This window comes from Phyllostomus discolor, chromosome 6, assembly GCF_004126475.2.
Source record: "Phyllostomus discolor isolate MPI-MPIP mPhyDis1 chromosome 6, mPhyDis1.pri.v3, whole genome shotgun sequence".
Lineage (NCBI taxonomy): Eukaryota > Metazoa > Chordata > Mammalia > Chiroptera > Phyllostomidae > Phyllostomus > Phyllostomus discolor.
This window is the reverse complement of record NC_040908.2, coordinates 124,352,043-124,375,127: the sequence shown is the minus strand read 5'-3', so window position 1 is coordinate 124,375,127 and position 23,085 is coordinate 124,352,043. Positions and strand designations below refer to the sequence as shown.

Genomic DNA, 23,085 nt, shown 5'->3' with positions numbered 1-23,085 from the left:
GATTATGAAGCTTCGATGAACTTGTGACTTTCTCTGTTTTCTTTCCCACAGGATCTTTTCATCCTTGAGCAGGGCTATATATAGCTCCTTTATCTTCTGGTATCTGCTGAACTGTTCCAAAAGCCTAGGCTCTGGCCTGTAGAGACTCCATAGTCTTCTTCTCTAGGGCTTTTTTGCTGGGGTTTCTCAGGAAGTTGTCTCTAAACAAAGGTTACTTCTAAGAGTCAGAACTCATTTGGTATACCTGACTTAGAAAATGAAAATGCATGAGTGGAAGGCAATAGGGAGACTGCAATAGGAGTCTAGTTTTGTACTCTTATTATTAACCTCCATCACCACCCCACCTTGCACCCACAACTGTAAGTAAGTTTCATGAAGTCAGGTTGGGGCTCTTTTTATTTTGTTGCTTATTGACTCATGTCTAGTAGAAGGTGTTGCATAGAAGGAGTGATAAATAGGTATATAAATATATCACTTATATGTAGTTTTAACAGAATTGAGCATCTGGGTGATGTCGTGCTTCTATTATACTGTTCCTGCTGCAAACGTGATTACTGTGTCACTTACTGAAATTTAGCTATTTGCATATTTTTAATGTATCTATGATTCTCCTTGGGTAAATTTTCACCAAAAATGTTTCATATCTTCTGGTTTTTTTTCTTAAGGTTTTTCTCAGAATTGTGTTTAATTTTAATTCTACCATATTAACCTTAACTGCTACACTTAAACCACCTTAACTGTTGCTTTGCTCCAAGGTTTTCTCAAATGAGAATATATTAAAAATCCAGAGGCCAAAGAGGAAGACATTTCATCAGGTTCCCCACTGAGCAGATGTCATAACAGGAATAAAAATGCAGAGCCCTAAGGAGGATTCACTTTTCCCTGTCACACCAAACACAGTGCACTGGAACATGGAGCATGCCAGTATCATTGGCACGGGTGAAAAAGTGTATGTGGCAGATTCAGATATCCTTTTGGCCTAAATTTTCAGGTTTCTTGATAGGATCTGACTCTCTCAGATGAAAATCTAATGCTTTACAGGAGAGTTCCAAGATAGCAGCCAAGGGTGAGAGGTCAGTTCAGAAAGGGAAAGGAGTAAAGTGATGGACAGTTGATCTGTGGAAGGATTGGAAAGGAAAGAAGTATGAACAGAGGGGTGCAGGCATGCGATAAGGGAATTCTTTTTTTTTGAACATTTCAGTCAACACACCATGTGCTGTGCTCGTCATTCATGTACAGTCATACTCTGAGCTCTCTGAAACACTGTTTCAATCATATATTAGACCTGAAACTACATCACTCTTAATATCTCTGCTTTAACCACCATGCTCCATATAGCCATTGTTCTCTTCTGCAAATATGGGGCAATGTAAAATTGTACTATCACTTTCATGTACTATCACTTTCAAATCTGGAGGTTTGTATAACAAGAGACCCTAAAATCCAGTAATTCAACTTACAACTTTGCCCATGCAAAGCAAGGGAGAAAGGTAAGATTCCATTTCCAGTAGTGGAGGTACATATTTCAACAAAACAGCCCTCTTAACCTGTAGCTCAACATTATAAAAATTGCACAAATGTAAAAATAACAGATAAAAAAAAGAAAATTAAACCTGAAGGCACAGAGAGTGAAACAAGCAATCAGAACCTACAGTGTAAAAAATACTTGGAAGAAAAGAACAGTATTGGAGTCATCTAGTTTTGATTTTTTTTTGGAAGACACATTCAGTTGGAAGCAGGTAGATAGTTATAACATCTAGACAACATACAGACTTATTGGCTGGCTGGAAGGATAAGAATAATTTGTGGCTATTGCAGCAGCTAGAAAGTGTTAGGGGAACATCTTTAAAAAGGAGATCCAGAGGGAGAATCTCAAGTTACACATAAAATCTCTGATCAGATCTCTGAACTACACATGTTTGAGATAGATGACAATCAGCCCAATTAGGGGTAATGGAACTGATCACAGATTTTTGTTCCTGCAAAATGCAAGGGAGAATTTATTTTATTATATCAAGAGTTAAAGGGACTTACCTAAGAAAAAGAGGATCAAAAACTATGAACAGTAAAATGACAACAAACTCACAACAATCAATAACTGAACCTAAAAAACAAACACAAAAACTAAGCAAACAACTAGAACAGGAACAGAATCACAAAAATGGAGATAACAAGGAAGGTGATCAGTGGGTAACAGGAGGAGGAGAATAGGGGGAAAGGTACAGGGAATAAGCATAATAGGTAGGCACCAAGTAGACGGGTGGGGGGAGGAATACTATGGGAAATGGAGAAGACCAAGAACTTATATGTACAACTCATGGATATGAACTAAGGGAGGGGGAAATCATGGAGGGTGGTGACAAGTGCAGGAAGGAAGGGCATGAAGGGAAGAAAAAAATGGGACAACCATAATAGCATAATCAATACAATATACTTAAAGATTATTTCAGTACTTTAAATAAGAGTAGGTAGTGACAACAAAAGATAAAACTTTATTTTAAGATAAAAAAACCTCTAAATGTACAATAAATATAAATAACTATAGGCAAAATATTATGCAGCAGATTTGTAGAACTTACTCATCTTACATAACTGAAACTTTAAACCTGTTGAACTGCAATGCCTTAAAAATGTAAGCTGTTAGATCTCATATTAAATAATTTTTACCACAATAAAAAAGATAATGTGATTGATATCAAATGTTAAATAATAAATTCAAAGAGAATGTTTAGAGAAAAGTAATTACAACCTAGAATTGTGTACTAGAAAACTGTAGGATAAACTATATTTCAAAATTTTAAAAAAACAAATATTTTTATGCAGAAAGATAAGACGAAAATGATATACTTCCTTAATCCTTGTTCTATTTCAAATCATGACAAAGATATTAAATTTGAGGTAGATTAATACTCATTTTTAACATTCATTATTTCAGATCACAGAGAAAATCAATCAACAACAATCTGGGCCACTGCTTATGTGCTAGAAAATGAGAAAGATAGTACAAAAGCTCTATTTTTTAATTCCCTCAATATTCTTGTGTTATTCTTACTATTTTTATTTCTTATGAGAAGCTAAGTCCAACTTAATTAAATTTAATATAGGCCAGTGAGTAGCAATATCAGTATGATTATGAAATTCTATCTGATTTAAAGTCAAGGCTCAACTGTGTACAATGTTCACTCTCTACAACATGTCACCTACAAGAGGACCCTTGTCATTAACTATTTAATGTGGTTTTAAACATTATACCAAGCACCTCCTACTTCATTAATGGCCACATGGATTGAGAACATCAATCAATATCTCAGCCCCTAATATTTTCCTCTGATGCTCCAGGCTCCTTCTATAAATCAGCATCTCCTGAAATTTCCCTTTTACCTCACATCCTAGGGAATTTGGCTCTTACCTTTCCTGGGGAGTGAACAGAAGAAAGGGCACCTGTGCTGGAGAAACACAGATCTGGTTCCAAACTTGGCTCCTCCACTCATTAGCTATAGAATATTTGAACATACCTCTTAAGTTTGTAAATTTTTTAACTCCCTGATAAAGAATTATTTCTTTTATGGTATTAAAAAAATTAACCTAGATTAAGGTACTCCCTATATATTTATACATGTATACAATAATACACACACACACACACATATATATTTATGTGTATTGTATATGTATATGTGTGCAAGTAAATATATATATATTTATGTGTTGTATATGTATGTGTGTGCAAGTATAAATTTACATGGACACATTTTTTCCCAGGCAAGTACCATCTTTTTTATCCCACTGGGATAAATAATTACTCTTCTACATGTTGATGTGGGTTCTGTGCAGTAGCTGGTCCTCATTTATAATGTGTGCTTTTCAGTTTGTTCCTTTCCTATCCTGGGCAAATCTATTCCTCAACATAATTTGAAACTGCTTTTAAAAGTAAGGAAGAGAAAAGTGCATGGGATGGTCTATAGGGTGTTATACTCAGATGTTTCACTGTAAGAAAAAGTCCTGAAAACCAAAAGCCTGCCCCTAAAAGAATAGCTGTCCTCAAACCTGGTTTCCTCTGCTAGACAGGTCTTAGAAACTCATACTTTGCATTTTCTGACCCATTTCCAAGAAAGGGCCTTAACACAGTCCCAGTCTGGGTGTAAAAAGGTCTCTAGCTGAAGACTGGGACTGGACTGGTCTTGACAGCAGAGCCTGGAACCTGACAAATGAAGCTGCTACAGAAGCACTTACTGCTCCTCTGAAGAGCACAGACCTGTTGCACAGGTTACCTCAGCTTATGCTTCTCAGTGACATTACAGCAAATATTTACTATAATTGTGCTGGACACATATATAGGAGCTTTACATTCAGGGGAGGTTAGTTTTACACAGCCATCTTCAAGGTTAGGTATAGTTTAAATTACAATTTGTATTTTATGAGAAGAAACAAAAATTTATTGATTGTTACACACCATTTGTGACAAGAGACAGGATTTGAACTAAGAAATTTGGAACATAAAGTTTTCATTCTGGATACATATATTACTTTTGTTTTTAGTTTTTTTCTCAGCCCTCTGAACAGCCTGCTGCTGTATGCTGGACAACACACAGACACACACTCAGATACTCCTTAGTTGGTGAGGGTGGGTGGGATGATTGTGTGTTGTCCCGAGGTCATGGTTGGTGGACGCTGGTGATCCATGTCTCTTCGGATCAGTGATAAACAAAAATATGGAGAAATGGGAGTGCAGAGCTGTTATACCAATACTGCTCTGTCTTTAGGAGGGATTAGATGTCTCTCACTGAGAATACAGAAAATGGTAAATGAGCAAATAAGCTTCCCATCTGACTACATCAGAAACAGTGCAAATCCCCAAAATGACTAAAAGTCCTGAAGAAGGGAGACAACAGAGAACAGATGGTGTGAATGGAGCAGTGAGTTCAGGGGCAGGAGGTGAGCCCCAGGACAAGTTGCTATGCAGGAGTGGGTGAGGGAAGGAGAGGGCTCAGGAGCCGGGTGGGCACAGGGTCATGGGAACTGGACAGTTCCAAGGATTGAAATATGGATAAGCTGTCTGAGAAAAGTGACATTTAGAGAACTTGTAGATGAGTGACCCTTGGTTTGTGACATTAAAAAATGAGACAGTGCCTGCTTCAAAATCTAGGAAAACCCCAACTCGATGGGGAGGAACAGCCATGTAAAGAGTCAGGACCTTGGGGTCTGAGGTGGGAGAGTCCTCAAAGGCGGTGTACTCAGATTCATTCTGTAAGCCTATAACCCAGAAGCCATTTTCAGGTCTGAACCTGGAGTAAGCATTTGAATAATTTACATTTGGGTTAAAAACAAACCCAGAGCTTTTTTTCCTGTTGAGGTTACTTGGTGTACTGTATACCCCCAGGATCCAGGCAATCTTCCCAGACACATCAACTTCCCAGTAATATTTCCCTGAGAAGAAATTTCGGCTGCCCAAGACATCAAAAGCAGAAAAATTGCATGGATATACATTACTAAACATAGAATATTGCCCGAATGTCACTTGTCTCTGATCCGAAGAAACAGCAACATTTGAAAGATTGTTGAGTGGATTCAGCATCAAGTCCACTGTAGGAAAAATTACACAGTCAGGTGAATTATATAGGTCAGGTGTGTCTTGTGACACTGTGGGGAAGAATATTGGGAGTCGAATGGGAGAAACATGAGTTAATGGGTCAGTGATGGATAAGTCACTTTAGGACTGTTTCAGGTATACATATTTTGGAGGAATATGTGTCAATAATGTTATGGCACTTAATAGTACCAGAACTAAAAAGAGTTCAGAACATAGTGATTTGAAGAACTTGTGGCTACTTACCCCAGTAGCTTTGAATTTCTGTCAGCTCTGAAATGACAAAAGTTTCAATGATGCTGTTAAAAGCAAAGGCAGAAACACAGTACCTGTCTTTTCTTTTGAGTGGGAACAGAAAAGGGGTGTCTTTTGAGGCTGTCAGCTGGAGAAGGAGAGGATACCTGGCCCTTCTTCAGCTCAGGATATTTGTCTCTTCTTGTCAGGACTACTTCTCTTTTATCTCATATGGAAATAACATCCACTCCCCCAGTTTGCTCTGACACTATGAGAATCCCACACCATATCCTTTCCCTGGCTCTCCTCACCTTTAAATTTTTGCAGCATCCCATTGAGATCTGGAACTTGGAATGCACTCTTCAGTTTCTTGGGAATAATTTTTGGCTTCTTCAAGGTCCAGATCTTGCTCCTAGAGAAGAAAAGAATTGATTGCCCACACTTTTGACTTTGTGTCTGTCTCTCCAAGACCCATGTCTCCAATACCCTCCCCTCCATTGATGCCTCCTCACTTGACTTCACTTTTCTGAAAAACCTGAGAGAGAGAGGAGTGAGGACCCTGAAATCACAGCCAGAAGAAATGACTTCATGTCTACCTTTTCATTTACCCTCTGAGTGAGCTTGGGAAAGACTTCTTCTCATGAAGACTGTATTCTTCCTTCTAAAATGGAAGAATTAACTCCTTAGTCTTAAGGAGTTAACTCCTACCTCTTAAAAATAATATAGTATTAGATGAAGTAATGGTATCTTCAAAAGTGCCTTCAAAAGTTCTTTGGTGCTTTTTAAAAAAAAAATTTGATATAAGAAGTCACTGCTATGTCATTGGTGCCTCTAGAAAGAGGCCAGAAATATGGGTTCTCTGGCAGATGGTTAGCAGAGAGGCTCTAGAACTTGGCTACTGAGATTTTTAAGTTATCAAGTATGGGGATCCTGCATCTGAAGGCTGAAGTTCTCCTAAACCTGTATCTCTGTAGAGATGCAGAGACTAACATACGAGGTCACGTTCTCTGGGAAAACATTACATATATTTGGGAAATGAGAACCTATGACATCCAATTAATAGTGATCTCAGTTTTATGTGCTTGAGACTTGCCAAGTAGACAGGCAAGTTTAAACATAGAAAACCATTTTTCCCTATAAAATTCTAAAGTGTTTAAGCAAAAAGCAGTTAATTATTGGCATTAGGACTAAAGTCACCATTCCTCCAGACTTGAGTTATTTATTTATTTATTTATTTATTTATTTATTGTAACCCAAAGAATATCACCTAGAAATACTTTGCAAATCTCTCCTGCTGAAAATTTGGAGGCCTGGCAGATAAAGAAGACAAGATCCTACATGTGCCAAGACAGGCACCTATGAAGTACAGAAACAAATACTGAGGCAGAGACTGAGGTCTGACTAAAATGAGTGAAGTCATTGAGTTCTGATGCTGCAATCCCATACTTCCAATACTTCTATTCACCCAAACTCTGTGACCTCCCACCACATACATTCCCTACCATTAAATAGTTTCACCTGTCATCAATTATTTGAAACTATGTAATAACCAAATTTTTTAAATTATGTGATTTAAAAAATTATCTGATTTTTAAAAATTATGACTGGCTCAAGAATACTCTTACAGTTATAATTCTGTCATCACACACAAAAAGGACCATGCCTGTTCTCACACACATACCTTGTTAGGACGTTAATCACACCCTGGGGAGAAGAGAGAATACATAAGTCATGTGTAAGGTTTCCACATTTAGAAGATTAACCTGTCTAGTTCAAATTTAATTGTGGACATATTCCAAATATGTCTTAGTACAATCATCACCTCTGCAATATTTAGGATACTCTTCAGCTAAAAAATGATGTGCTGTTTATCTGAAATTCAAATTTAACTAAATGTTCCTTATCTTGCCTGGCAAATTATGAAGGAGAAATAAGCCCTCCTACATTATAAAGTTTTGCTCACCTTCCTCCTTACACTTCTAACACCCCTTGATATGGTATGAATAAAAAAATGGTCAGAATAAATAAATGGGGACAAACTATAGAAATAAGACCTGGATCAAGCATTCCAAGGACTCATGTGAGGATGTTAGAAAGATGCTTCAAGGATCTGGAGATGTAATATATTGAAAAGGAAGAGAGTCAGTCTACAGTTTTTTAATACACATTCATGAGAAGACCCCTTTATTTATTATACTTTGATTTATTCTAGAGACAAATAAAGATAAAATCTTCTATTTGTCAGACATCATTCCAAGTTCTGGGGATAGAAATGAATAATTAATCATTACAGTCTTCAGGCAGTATATTTTCTTCTACTGCAGGAACAAACAAACTAGCCCCTCAAACAAATGTTCCTCTAGCCTCCCTCCACTCACCCTACATACCTCCTACATGCTACCCAAAGGGAATCTTGTCAAGTTCTATGTATGAAACAGGCCATGGAAACCAGCAGCAGAGAAAGTCTAAAATGTTATTGATTGTTTTCCAACCTTTTACATTCTATTGTCCAGATCAATATCCTCTTCATTCCTGACTTAAAAAGTATATCTTACCATAAATTTTAATACCATATTAAGTCAGTTCTGTCCATTTGGTCAGCTTCTTTTAGCAATCTTCTTTTCCCCATTTGAACATTATTGGCCTTATTTTCTTAATGGAAATATATTAATACATTTGGTTTCTCCCTCTTTAGTCTAAATGCTTTATACCAACAAAGCCTTGGCTGTACATCCTCAAAAATTTTTACTCTCTGTGAGATGGAAACCATAACAAGATGCCAGTTCACACCAGTGAAGATGGCCATCATAAACAAATCAACAAACAAGTGCTGGGGAGGTTGTGGAGGAAAGGGAACCCTAGTATACTGTTGGTGGGAATATAGACTGGTGCAGCCACTGTGGAAAACTGTGGAATTTCCTAAAAAAACTGAACATGGAACTGCCTTTTGATCCAATGATCCCACTTCTGGGATTATACCCTAAGAATCCTGAAACATTAATTCAAAAGAACCAGTGCACTCCAATGTTCACAGCAGCACAAGTTATAATAGCCAAGTACTGGAAGCAACCTAAGTGCCCATCAGTAAATAAGTGGATCAAAAAACTGTGGTACATTTATACAATGGAATACTACACAGCAGAAAGAAAGAAGGAGTTCCCTCTCTTCGTGACAGCATAGATGGAACTAGAAAGCATTATGCTAAGTGAAATAAGCCAGGTGGTGAAAGAGAAATACCATATGATCTTACCTATAAGTAGAATCTAATCAACAAAACAAACAAGCAAGGAAAATACAACCAGAGACATTGAAATAAAACAAACTGAGAGTAACCAGAGAGGAGTGAGGACAAGGATAATAGGGGAAGGGTCATCAAGGAACATGTATAAAGGACACGTGGACTAAGCCAAAGGGGGTAGGTTCTAGGGTGGGTGCAGGGGATGGGTTGGGGGGGGAGCACTGTGGGGTGAAAATGAAGACAACTTTACTTGAACAACAATAAAAAAAATTTACTCTCTATATTAGCATTTGTTGTTATTGTATATGACAAAAAAAACCCAGCTAAAACTGACCTAAATATAAATAAAAACATAGAGAACCCTAGGAAGTATAACATTTGTAATACCTGGATTCTTAGGAAAAATGTGGTCATTGGGATCTATTTTTTTTTCTTTCTCAAAATCCTATTTTCTACCTGCTATATGGACTTTGTTTTCATAATCTATGTAGTGTCCACATGAATGTCCTGATTTAAATGATAATTCATGATATATTACCTAGAAGAAAAGAATACTTCTCTTTCTAGACATAACCCTAAAATTCTAAGGCACACAAATCATTGCCCTGAATTGGGTCAAGTACATATCTTAAAATAATTACTTCATCATTGGTAAACCTATAGGAATTGAATATGCTGATTTACCTAGAATTGAGAGACATATAAATCCCTAAAGCTACAGATTTTTTCAGTCCTAATCAACTATATGGACTGAGGGTAGAGATGGTTCCTCAAAGGGTAATTAAGAGATGGTTATCAAAAAAATAAATAATTGAATGAGGTTGGATACAACTGTCCTATACAGTCCATCCCTTAGCTGACTACCATCTCCTCAACGTATAAAAATCCCACAAGGCTTTTAATAAAAATTACCAAGATATACAAAAATTCTCATAGAAAATTTGATGGACCTAGGGTAGTGTTTCTCAGCTTTGACACTACTGGGATTCTGCTCTGATAATTGTTTGCAATGACCCCTGCCTTGTGCTTTGCAGCTGAATTAGCAGCATTTCTGGCCTCTACCCATTTGATGGCAGTAAAATTCTCCAAATAGTCCCTGCTGCAGAGGTGTTCAAATGGTCTCCAGAGAAAACTGACTTAGCATAGAATTGTTTTGCCATAGAATTGAATAGGATTACCTTACCCTATTTCAAAATTTTTATGAAACCACAGTAATTGAAAGCTTAGAGTGTTAGTGCAAAGATAAATATAGACATTTATATAAGAGAGTGAGAGTCCAGAAATATATCCTTATATTCCAAACAAATTGATTTTTGGCAAAAGTGCCAAAGTAATTCAGTGGAGAAGGGAGAGTCTTTTCAACAGATATTGAACTGAATTTGTTCACGATTCAACATCTTGGATAGGATATCTAAGATGGATAGGAGATCCTATCCTTGGATAGGATAACAACTGGAGGATATTGTAATAAATGAAATAATACAGTTGAGGAAAGACAAATACCATAGGATCTCATTTATAAGAAGAATCTAAAGAACAAAATAGGCTAACAAGCAAAATAGAATCAGGGACACAGAAACATGAAACAGACTGACAGTGGCCAGAGGGGAGGAGTAAGAGGGATAATGGTGAAAAGAAAGGAAGAGACTAGTGAAAGAATATGTATGAATGACCCATGGGCATGGACAATAATGTGGGGATTGACTATGGGAGCAAGGGGCTGGAGCTGAGTGGGCTCAGCAAAGGAGGAAAATTGGGACAACTGTAATAGAAAATAAATAAATAAACAAAAAAATCTCAATATATTTCCAAATATAATATATTTGAATTGCATAATTACATTGGGTAGGTTTTATATGTAATTTATACCTTAATATATGTGTTTTTAAGGCACAAGTAAAGATTTAGCAGAGAGAAATTGAAAAGACCCATATTGGAACCAAAGTTAAGAAATTCATGTTCAGCTAGCAAAGGAGAATGGCAAGAAGTCAAACAGAGAAAATATGAAATTTCCTGAGAGACTCTATATACTTCACAATTTAAGATCACAGTCATGCAGTTAATTTCATGAAAAAAATAAATGTTCTTATTAAATAGAATCCCTTTATCAAGTCTCTATAGGTTTTCCCTAATCTTTCCCCATCTAGGGAAAACACAAATACACACACAAGTATATTCATACGTGCTCACCCTTCACCCAGGTACTAATCTATCATTATATCTGCCACTCCTTAACACAACAACAAAATCAAACAGAGATGTGAGCTGTTTGACTAAGTTCAGTGAAAAAATGCCTTACAAATGCTAGAACACAGATTATGAAAGCCTACAAAGACTCCTCTCAAATTTTTGCATAGCTTTTTATAAATAATAATAGACTTTCTCTGGCCATTTGTATAGTGAATATCCAGATGACATTTGAAATGAATGACAGAGAAGGGGCACTGAGGGATCAATGAAACCTTTTAATGAGAAAGATGTACAGGGACCCAGAAGGGAAAGAAACTTAATCTCTGTGTTTTCCCCAAATCTCATATGTGGAAGCTCCATCCCAAGTCTTACCTGCAGCGTGTCTACAGACGATTCAGACATGTAATACTGGAGATCTGAGACTAGCTCGCTCAGGTACTGTTTCTGCTGGACCACCTGGTCTACAGCTGCAGTTAAGTCGTGCAGCACATTCATTTCATCTTCCTCCAGCTTTTGCAGCTCCCTCTGCTCCTCTTTGTCCAGGATATCTCTCATTTCCTCAAACCCTTGCACAATCCTCTCTCTCTGTGTCTGCATACGATACTTTGGAGATGAGAAAAGAAGGAGGAGGCCAATTTTTCATGAGCCAAGATAAGAAGTATTTTCCTCAGACACTGAGGAGGTAAAAAGAAAACAGCAATTCCTGGGAAAATCATTTTTCCTACTATTTTCCTTTGAGCTCCGCCTAGAGTAATTCATTCAAGTCTACTTTTTCAAGGCCCACCAAGGGACACAATGTGCTACCTGGTTGAGGCGTGGATTGTAGGCACCTGTCCTGGACAACCTTGCCATACTGTATATGAAACTCCTCCACCCATACCTGCAAAACAGGGAATCCTGGACCTCACTTAATAAGTTCTCTGGAAGTATCAGAACCTCAAACTTGACAATGGAAGTGGTTGATGGGATTCATGAATAATTTTTACATTGCTTCCCTCTAGGTGTTTTCCTCCAAAATGGTTACTTTCACTTGTGACATGTCTACTCTATAGCCCCCAACACTTAATAGGGAAAGAATTGAGTGAGGACTAATCAAATGTCTTCTGGACTCATTAATTGTGAGGTACGAAGGAGGACGGGGCTTCCTTCTGTTTAGACCAAGATGTTGTCCACTTTCCTGCCTCAGAACTCCCTAAGGAATGTTTTCCTACCATCCAGGTAGCTCTCTCTTCATTGATGTCAGCTTCCAATTGCTCAGCTTCCTGCTGCTCTGGTGTCAGTTTATTCAGAGCTTCCTGGAGCTTCTCCTGTCAGAAAGAAATCACCAAAGTCAAGCTATGAGCTTTCCAAGAACCTGGATTGAGGCTAAATAGAGAAGAAACCAAGCTTATCTCAAAAGAGACTTGTTTCAGAAATGAAACCCACAATTAGAACTGAGAATGTAGACAGAAATCTGAGCAGGTGAACGTACTCTTTATCCCTTGGTGATACGAGTTACCACCCCTCTATCAAGAGTACCTTGTATCTCTCTTTTCCTAGAGGAAGACCTGATCCTGCAGCAAGTAAAGTCCTTTCCTCTCATGGACACTTTTCTCTCCTATAAGCAAATGTTCCTAAAAATCCTGCCTACTCACAGGGGCAATCAGAACTTATCTTAGGAAGCAACTCTCAGTCACACAACTTCTCATTGCTAAGATTGTATAGTCTACATTTATTCTTCAAGAAAATGAAAGTGCACAGAAATGTTCTTCAAGCCTCAGAAGCTGAGCCAAGAGTATGAAAACAGAATGCAGGGCTAGTTCTGTGATGATAAGGGGAATAAATAGGATTAAAAAGTGAAGATTCAGCCCTGGTTGGCATAGCTCAGTGGACTGAGTGCGGGCTGTGAACCAACGTGTTGCAGGTTCGATTCCCAGTCTGGATACATGCCTGGGTTGCAGGCCACGACCTCCAGCAAACCCATACTGATGTTTCTCTTTCTCTCTCTCTTTCTCCTTCCCTTCCCTCTCTAAAAATAAATAAATGAAATCTTTTTTAAAAAAGTGAAGATTTCACTTCAGGTATCATCCTGTTCAATGTTTCTCCACCTCAGGTCTTACCTGACATTCTTTGACCACCTCTTCCTTAGGGGACATTTGGTGACCTTGCTGTTCCTGAACACAAAGCCCGCTAAAAGCCTCCTCTTCCTCTTTATAGGAGATTTGGTCATTTTCCACATGGTGCTCAAAGAGATCACTCTTCCTTGGCTGGTGTGAATTCATGTCCACATCCCTGAATTTATTCACTCTCTCTGCCAGCTGCCAATTAAACTGGAGGTTCCAAGGCTGGTATCTGCTCTGGCAAACAGGACAGCAGCATTCCAAATCTTGGGGGCTCCCTGATTCACTGTATGCAGTGATGCACTCTTCACAGAAGCTGTGGCCACAGTCCAAGCTCATGGGTTCTCTTAGGAGCTCCTGGCAGATAGGGCAGGTCACCTCTTTTATGCTCTCTTGTGATGAAAAATCCATGGCCAGCCTCCCCTGGCTTCTTCCTGTCCTGGTTCCAGGGGCTCTTCTTGCTCACAAACTCCTGCGGGGCTGGTGATACCAAAGAGGGAAGGATAAGAATGGTGGAAAGAGAAAGGACACTGATGTGCAGAGATTTAGAACAGGACAAAACATTGATATTCAGTTAGGAAAGGAAAAGAGAGAGAGAAGAAGGGTAGGTCAGTGATAGAATGAAAAGGGTACTTGGTAATACTTTCAAATATTTTACTCTTAGTTCATGTCACATGACACATTTCATCTCTTCGAGGCAATGATGGATTGCTATTTTCTCTGTTTCTATTGGATAAAAGGACAAATTGAGCACCTTCCTACCAAGAGCTTTGTGCCTCTCCATCATGAGTCTTATCTAGTTTTCCCCTCCCCCAAACACATCCATGTTAAATACACTAACGTTACTGCAGCCTGCTAGGTTTTCATACTTGCTCTTTTCTCTGTGTGGATTGATCCTACCCCTGAATTGGCATGATTTATTTTATTTTAACAATTTCATGGAGTTATATTTACATCATATGTATTGTTTTAACAGTACAATAATTTCTAGTAAACTTATGGAATGGAATAACTATCACCAAATTCCTTACAACATATTTATTTTTTGAAAACAAAGCTAATGCCATTAGCAATCACCCCCATTCTGACCCAAAACCTCAGGCTACCATTAATCTCCCTTGTGTTTTCACAGATTTACCTTTACTGATAAATTCATAATAGTGGATCATATGGTCTTTTGAGTCAGAATTCTTCTACTTTGCATCTGTCATTGATATTCGTCTCTCCTGCCTTTCTCTCCCACTAAAAAATATATATATAATACTAAAATCAAAACACCCACTGCTGTTTCAGAGATTTTGTACTCGTTGTGTCTGCATGGCATGATCTTCTCCCCGATGTCTGCATGCCTTCTTCTTACATTTTATTCAGTTTCCGTCCTATATGGCCTTTTATCAGAAGGGCCTGCTCCAGTGTATCTACGGCAAAACTGTCAATACTATCACCTGCCTTATATTTGCTATATTTTTCTTATTTTACTTTAAAATATGTAACATCTTTCTTTAATTGTTTACTTTTTCTTCTTAAAAATGAATTCATGCATAGATTGGGTACCATCCTGTCCACTCATGTGTCCTCTATACCTAGAAGAGTGCATCACACAGGAACACAATGTTTGATGAATATGGAAAACCAGAAGCTCCCCATCTCTCCATGGAAGATTAGAACTTTTGAATCAGCTCTTCACTTTTATACCATAATCAGCAGTTCTCCAATACCTGAGAATTGTTTCCTTGCTAACACACCTGTGCCCCACAGAGCATCCCATGCCCTGAAACTCATTCCCCAAGAAACCTACAGAAACAGCAAAGACAACAATAGAGAGGTCATTTTATTACTAACAGTTTTATAACCAGTTGTAATTTAGAAATTACCTTGACCTATTTATTTCTGATATGAAATTTTTGAAAAATGAGTACTCCCTTCTTAGATTAAGGTATATACAAAGCAGTCACAAAGTTAACACCAGAATGTAAAAGTAGAGTATAGGGAATATAGTCTATAATATGGTAATAACTATGTATGGTGCTAGGTGGGCACTTGAAATGTCAGTGGGGGAGGGATCACTCTGTAAACTATATGATTGTCTAAACACTATGCTGCAAATATGAAACTAAAACAAAATTATACTGAATGTTGACTGTAATTGAAATTTCAATTAAAACGATAATAAAAATAAATTTAAATATAAAAAAGAATATTCATTAGATGTGTGTATATAATAAATGACATATGGAGATCAAAGTCACTCTTTTAAAAAGGGTAGAGGTGTTGGGTCTTGCAATATACCATGCTCAACAGTGCTATTCAGTGTTCTCTCCACTACTGAACAGATTAAAGAGGTAGAGGTTGCAAGAACTAGGTTGACATCCAGCACTTTGGGGGGATGGGGTAGAAACAGAGAGAACATGATCATCCGTGTAGTTCTGAGGAGTCCTGTATTTGTAGATTTTAGGCGGATACCACAGCCAGGACATAAGGCAACATGTCAATAGGCACATAAATGTGTGTGTGTTTTAGGGAGGAAGAGGTGTGTTCACATATTCAGGATCACACATACAACAGAGACCTGAAGGACATAAATTCTACTGAGGCATCTGTCAGTCCTGGGAGAGAAGACTCAATGTGTAATAATGCCATGTCCTAGAGAAATAAACTGTGTCCTCTTCCAAGCACAGTAAGTGCTATTATGAATTGAATTGTGTCCTTCGAAAAGATGTTGAATTCTAACCCCCAGAATGTTGGAATGTAATGGAAATTTTGGAAATTTTGTCTTTGCAAGTGATCATGTTAAAATGACATCATTAGGATATGTGTTCATCCAACATGACTGTGTCCTTCTAAACAGGGGAAATTTGTATACCGATAAGCATGCATGCATAGAGAATGTCCTGTGAAGACAAAAGCAGAGATCAGGGTGATTCACTAGACAAGAAGGAATGCCAGTGAGTACAAGCCAACTATCAGGAGTGCAGCCAGCAGAGAGGCCTGGAACTGTTGTTTTCCTCATGGCTCTGAGAGGAACCAGCCCTGCCAACATCATTGATGTTTTATTTCTAGCCTCCAGAACTGTGAGAAGAAATTTTGGTTAATCCACGAACTTTATAGTACATTTTGTATGGCATCCTTAGAAAACTATATGTTTATTTTTCTTTTATTCATTTATTGTATTATCACTGAAGAAACATTATACCATTGAAACCTTTCCACTTAAGACAGACAGACAGGGACAAAATGTATTCTTGCCTTTGAAGATGGTCCAATGCATGAGGTTTACAGAGAAAGGTAAGGGCCAACTAGGGTGTCAGTTTTCTTATCTCACTATATCCTAACAGTCTGCACAGGGGCTTTCTGTATCTGTGCAATTCAGACAAGAAAAATGAAAGCATCCTCACAATGTTGAAAAAGTCGTATGAGGGGTTTAGCCAACATCCTTGAAACCTCTCCTGCACCCAGATTCATGGACTACCTGTGGGAACAGGGGCCTGTTGTTGGCACCCAGAGGCCTAGAAATCTCAGGAACATTGCAATCCCTCCCCATTCTTTTGTATTCATTGTTTTTTCTTCTCCCCTACTTCCTTTAAGTCCAGGGTTAAACCGCACCAATTTAATGAACCTCCCTGCAAGAGCTGCAGCTCTCAGGTCAATTTGTTTCAAAGACGGTATTTGGTAACAGAGGCCATCTTCAGAAAGTGACCCCTAGTCTTATCCCTTTCTCTCAGTCAGTTCATCAAAAAACCCTGCAGTACTCTCTTCAAATTAGGTCCTGTCCAACTCAGTCTTTTACCTGGATTCCAGAAATGATTTTCAGGTAAAACCAGTGACCAGGTGGGAGCCACAGGGATGTTCAGCAACCTGATCGTGCAGGCTTCCAAAGGGCTGACCATTTATCAGGAAGGGTGTGCACAGCTTCCCACAAGTTACCAAGACAAAAGTAAAAGTATCATGGTCTAGGGCAGAGGTGGCAGGTACCATGTCTGGTCTAAAGATGGAAAGAAAAAGAGCCTGAAGCAGCCCAAATGCAGGCCAAGAAGACAGACTAGGAAAAGAAGGCATTCAAATAGAAACAAAAAAGGGAGCAGAAGAAACTTTAGTTGCTGAAAGCAAAGGCCATGGGGAAGGGTTGCACAGGACACAGGTGACATACAGAAATCTGGCCAGAAGTAAGCAGTTTCCTCTACCTGGAAAAATGGTGATCCTTCATTCCATTCCTGTTTAACATCTGGATGCCTTGTCATAACATCTGCTGCCAATTATGGCTAGAATGAATTGTCCTGAAACACATTGTAGTTTAAGAATAAATTTCTATAGAAAATGATAATTTAACAAAAGAGTAAAAGGATCAACTTCAAGAGGGTCATATCCCTGGCAGGGTCCCTAAAATCCCTCCCCCATTATGCACCAGATGAGGGCTCTTATTTCTCCTGGCCCTCACCAGGGGTTTGGTCTACACAAAGAGGGAGAATAGGGCTCCACCTCACAGGCTTCAGGGGAGAAAATAAGGAAGGGAATATCTGCCTGGGAAAAAACAAAGGGTATGAGTAATCTGGCTCACCTTGTCAAGGTAGAAAGTCAAATCTACAGAGTAAGAGGAAGACAAGGGTAAGTCAACCTGGACAAATAATGGTCCCTCCAAGAAACATATAAAAGGGACTTCCAGCGAAAATGGAGGTGTAGATAGACACACTGTGCCTCCTCGCACAACCAAACTAAGGACAACAATAATTTAGAAACAAAAAACAACCAGTACTGACAGAAAATTAAACTGTATGGAAGTCTGACAACCAAGGAGTTAAAGTAGACACATTCATTCAGACTGGTAGGAGGGGTGGAGTTGGGCAGCCAGATGGAGAGGGGTTGCAGCAAAGCAGTGGCTGGCGGACCCTGGACATGCAAGGCGGCAGCAGGCGGACCCAGCAAGGCGGCAGATTGTGGAGGGGCGTGGCACACAAGGTGGCTGGTGGACTGGGCTGTCCTGTATTCACACACAGATAAACCAGGTGAAACTGGGGAGCGAGACAGATGTCACAACCCAGGGTCCCAGCTCAGGGAAATAAAGCCTCGAACCTCTGATTGAAAACACCTGTGGGGATTGAGGTGCCGGGGGAGACTCCCAGCCTCACAGGAGAGTTCCCTGGAGAGACCCACAGGGTCCTAGAATGGGCATAAGCCCACCCACATGGGAATTAGCACCAGAAAGGCCCAGTTTGCTTGGGGGAAGCGGCAGAAGGGACTGAAATCTGACAGAGAGTGGAGCAAGCACCATCATTCCCTCTGGGATCCCTGTCCCACATACAGCATTACAACCCAGTGACTGGGTTGTCCTGTCCCAGTGAACACCTAAGGCTCCCCCCATCACTACATAACAGGTGTGTCAAGACAAAAAAAAATAGCCCAAACAAAAGAACAGATCAAAGCTCCAGAAAAAAATACAACTATGTGACGAAGAGATAGCCAACCTATCTGATGCACAGTTCAAAACACTGGTAGTCAAAATGCTCACAAAATTGGTTGAATTTGGTCACAAATTAGATGAACAAATGAAGGGAACACTAAGTGAAATAAAAGAAAATGTACAGGGAACCAGTAGTGATGGGAAGGAAACTGGGACTCAGATCAATGGTGTGGACCAGAAGAAAGAAAGAAATCCAATCAGAAAAGAATGAAGAAATAAGAATTAAAGAAAATGAGGAGAGGCTTAGGAAGCTCCAGGAAAACTTTAAACATTCCAACATCCAAATTATAGGAGTGCCAGAAAGAGAAGAGGAAGAACAAATTGAAAACTTATTTGAGCAAATGATGAAGGAGAACTTCCCCATTCTGGCAAAAGACATAGACTTCCAGAAGTCCAGGAAGCTCGGAGAGTCCCAAAGAAGTTGGACCCAAGGAGGAACATACCAAGACACACCATAATTACCTTAGCCAAGATTAAAGAGAGAATCTTAAAAGTAGCAAGACAAAAGGAGAGAGTTACCTACAAAGGAGTTCCCATTAGACTGTCAGCTGATTTCTCAAAAGACACCTTACAGACAAGAAGGAGCTGGAAAGAAGTATTTCAAGTCATGAAAGGCAAGCACCTACATCCAAGATGGCTCTATCCAGCAAAGCTTTCATTTAGAGTGGAAGGACAGAAAAAGTACTTCTCAGATAAGGTCACGTTAAAGGAGTTTGTCATCACCTTTATTATATGAAATGTTAAAGGGACCTATCTAAGAAAAAGAAGATAAAAAACATGTACAGTAAAATGACAGCAAACACAATTATTAACAACCACACCTAAAACAAAAACAAAAGGAAACTAAGCAAACAACTAGAACAGGAACAGAACCACAGAAATGGAGATCACTTGGAGGGTTATCAACAGGAGAGTGGGAAAGGGAGAAAGGGAGGAAAAAGGTACAGAGAATAAGTAGCATAGATGGTAGGTAGAAAATAGACAGGGGGAGGGTAAGAATAGTACGGGAAATGTAGAAGCTAAAGAACTTATAAGTATGACACATGGACATGAACTAAAGGGAAGTAATGTGGGTAGGAGGGAGTGTGCAGGGTGGAGGGGAGTGAAGGGGAAAATGGGACAACTGTAATAGCACAATCAATAAAATATAATAAAAAAAAGAAACATATAAGACTCTACTCTTTTAAACATCCCTTCTTTGAAGGTCACCCTTTCCCCAGATTCAATGTTCCTCTTTCCTGCCACCTCAGCAGAGAAAGTCACAAGCAGAGCAGCTTCAGAACCACAATTTAAGTCACCAAACACATTCAATCTGTTCTCCCAAAGCTTCCCGTCCTTTGCCCTCAGAAACTGCTCCACTTACCTTCAGGAGAAATACAGCTGTTCTGAACCACTGGAGATCAACTGTAGGCCTGCTCAACATTTACTCACCAAGCCAGAGATCACGTCTCCACAGAGGAGCTCCCCACAGGAAAAGAGTGAGAAATGAAACCTAAATTCTTAGGAGTGGAAATGAAACCAAGGGAGCAGAAGAGAAACTTAAGAACACTGCCACCTAGTGGGACACTTGGGGAAGTTAATGGCTCAGTAAGTTCTAGGACCTACCCCAGCACAGCTCTCAATCACTGTGGTTTTCTCCCTTTTGCAAATTATTCTAGCAAGAATATTTGAATAGGGAGGATGTGAATTCCAATGATATAGTCTTCAGCTTGACTGAATTCTCAGCATTTCAATTCAGTTCTATAACTATCAGTTAAGCTTCTCTGTATTCAGGTCCTAAACAATTTACTAGGGATGAACTCATGATCCAGAAAGTCTGGGGACCTGCCCTTTGTAATGCAGAGTGTGATGGGGAAGATAATCAGGGAAAGAGCTCTGTTAATTTGAACTCAGTGGTGACAGCTGTCATTGTGACAGGTAAAAATAAAATTTTAGAAAGTGTTCTTCACTGTGAGCTTACTGAGAAAAAATTTCCACAACAACATTGGTTTAGGAGTCCACCAGTTAATTTCCAACTTTTGCTCCTGACTTAGGCAGGCCAGATGAGAAAGCTTTCCAGACATAATGGTGGCACAACTGTGTCATTGACAAGTTACCAGCAACCAGGAGGTAAGCAGATGGTGCTGTTCAAGTGTAGCCTTTCTCTGGGTAACACTCACACCTCCATAATCATGTACTTTCCCCACTGCCTGTGGAAAAAACTTGGTCCTTTTTACAGCATGAGTCAAAAGCAGAACTGAAATAAATTAAAAATAAAAAAGAATAAATTTAAAAGGGTCAACTAATGCATGACATAGTATAACAATAAAATAATAATAAGTATATATATATTTTTTAAAAAAGCAGAGCTGAAACATTTCTATTCCCTACATATGCTTTCAAGTCCTGTTACCTACCTTGTTCTGAGGATGTGTTTCAGATGGTGCAGCTACAAGACAGGGAAGGTCCAGACAAGGGTCCCTGACTGACAACTCCTCAGAACTCAGGCATCTTCATACACTAACTCATATGAGATGCAGGACGACTGAATCATCAGTGTTTTTCTAATTAAAGCACAGATATCAACAAACAAGTGTTGGAGAGGTTGTGGAGAAAAGGCGGCCCTAGTGCACTGTTGGTGGGACTGCAGACTGGTACAACCACTATGGAAAGCAGTATGGAACTTCCTCAGAAAACTAAAAATGGATCTGCTGTTTGACCCTGCAATTCCACTGCTGGTACTATACCCTAAGAACACTAAAACACCAATACAAAAGAACCTTTGCACCTCGATGTTCATAGCACCACAATTTACAATAGCCAAGTGTTGGAAGCAACCTAGATGCCCATCAGTACATGAATGGGTCAAAAAACTATGGTACATTTACACAATGGAATTCTATGCAGCAGAAAGAAAGAAGGAGCTCCTACCCTTTGCAACAGCATGGATGGAGCTGGAAAGCATTATGCTAAGTGAAACAAGCCATGAAGTGAAAAACAAATACCATATGATCTCACCTTTAACAGGAACCTAAACAACAAAACAAAGAAACAAGCAAAATATAACCAAAGACACTGAAATAGAGGACAGACTGACAGTGGCCAGAGGGGAGAGAAGAGGGAATTTCAGGGGAGAATGGGAAGGGTTTACAGGAACAAATTTAAAGGACACATGGTCAAAAACTAGGGGTGGGGTAGTAATGGGAGGCAAGTGGGAGGGTTGGGTGGGTGGGCTGGAATGGGAGTAAAAGGGAGAAAACTGTACTTGAACAATGATTAAAATTAAAAAAGGGGGAAAAAAGCACAGATATTTTGGTATTGTTGGTAAACCACAGAAGAGTAAGTTAATGTTGTATCATAAACTCTTCTTGATTCACTTACGTCTATGAGGCAGGAACTGTAATTAATCTAGGCAAACTTGCTGAGCCATATTAACAGTTTTAGTTTTAAGGGTATCAAAGAAGTTATTCCTAACAAATAAACTCATGATGCTTTGCAGGTGCTATGACAATCATGTGAATTTTGCAGCAACTGCATTCCAAAAGCTGGCCTTTTTTCCTTTATCATCTTTGTCATCACATGATACTATCATTGAGTATTCCTCTTCATTCAGTCCTACACCCAACATCATTAAGATTTATGAAGGTGTGAAGGGACCTCTGTTATTTTTTATTGTGTCAAATTTGTTACAAAACATTGTATATGGGGAGTGATATTTAAATAGACATAGTTATATTGCTGTGGATGTCATTTTAATTACATTGACATGCTAGTGATAATCATGGTGTTGCTCTGTTGGTGGTGTTGCTGTCAACATAATTGCTGTGGTTATAATCAAACTCTGCTATATTAGCTGTGGCCAACATTCCAGCATATTATGTTCTGCAGCCCAGGGAATAATACATTCTCCTTATGGCTCTGTGTTCCCTTTAGTCCTTACATCTATCTCCTGTTGGAGAGGAATCTAATGACAGTTCTTTCACTAATGATTTTTAACTGTTTCTGGACTGAGAAAAACACAGGGCACAGAAAGCAATGCGATTAGAGTATGGTGGTGTAGATGAACAACAGGAATTGAGATAAGGATCTATGTACATCCTAAAACAAACCAGAATATAAAACTTGTTGTTTATAATTTAGCTCTTGCTCTCTCTCTCGCTCTCTCCCCAGCCCCCTACACACATTCTTCATATCCTCCCTCATTTCTTAACACAGATTCATATTTCAAAATGCTTCCAAAGGCTGCACATTCATAGCTACATTCATGCCTCTTGAGGTTCTTGCAACACATCCTCACAACCTG

General features: G+C 39.0%; 1 protein-coding gene across 7 annotated transcripts in view; it reads right to left on the bottom strand.

The window, feature by feature from the left end:
- Positions 1-3,883: 3,883 nt before the first annotated feature.
- The window catches only part of LOC114499955 (E3 ubiquitin-protein ligase TRIM22-like), a 147,826-nt gene continuing 128,624 nt past the window's right edge, over positions 3,884-23,085 (bottom strand). For 3 of the 7 annotated variants that reach the window (XM_028516503.2, XM_036030186.1, XM_036030182.1), the window contains exons 2-8: positions 13,349-13,828; positions 12,461-12,556; positions 11,622-11,852; positions 7,503-7,525; positions 6,133-6,233; positions 5,834-5,860; positions 3,884-5,583 (exon numbers count right to left, since the gene is read on the bottom strand). In XM_028516503.2, coding sequence (XP_028372304.1) covers positions 4,988-5,583; positions 5,834-5,860; positions 6,133-6,233; positions 7,503-7,525; positions 11,622-11,852; positions 12,461-12,556; positions 13,349-13,759 — 1,485 coding nt within the window. In that variant the 5' untranslated portion in view covers positions 13,760-13,828 and the 3' untranslated portion in view covers positions 3,884-4,987. Of the gene's footprint in view, positions 5,584-5,833; positions 5,861-6,132; positions 6,234-7,502; positions 7,526-11,621; positions 11,853-12,460; positions 12,557-13,348; positions 13,829-16,274; positions 16,407-19,553; positions 19,558-20,166; positions 20,283-23,085 lie in introns of those variants that run through there. The other 4 variants (XM_036030183.1, XM_036030184.1, XM_036030185.1 and 1 more) reach the window with 4 other exon arrangements.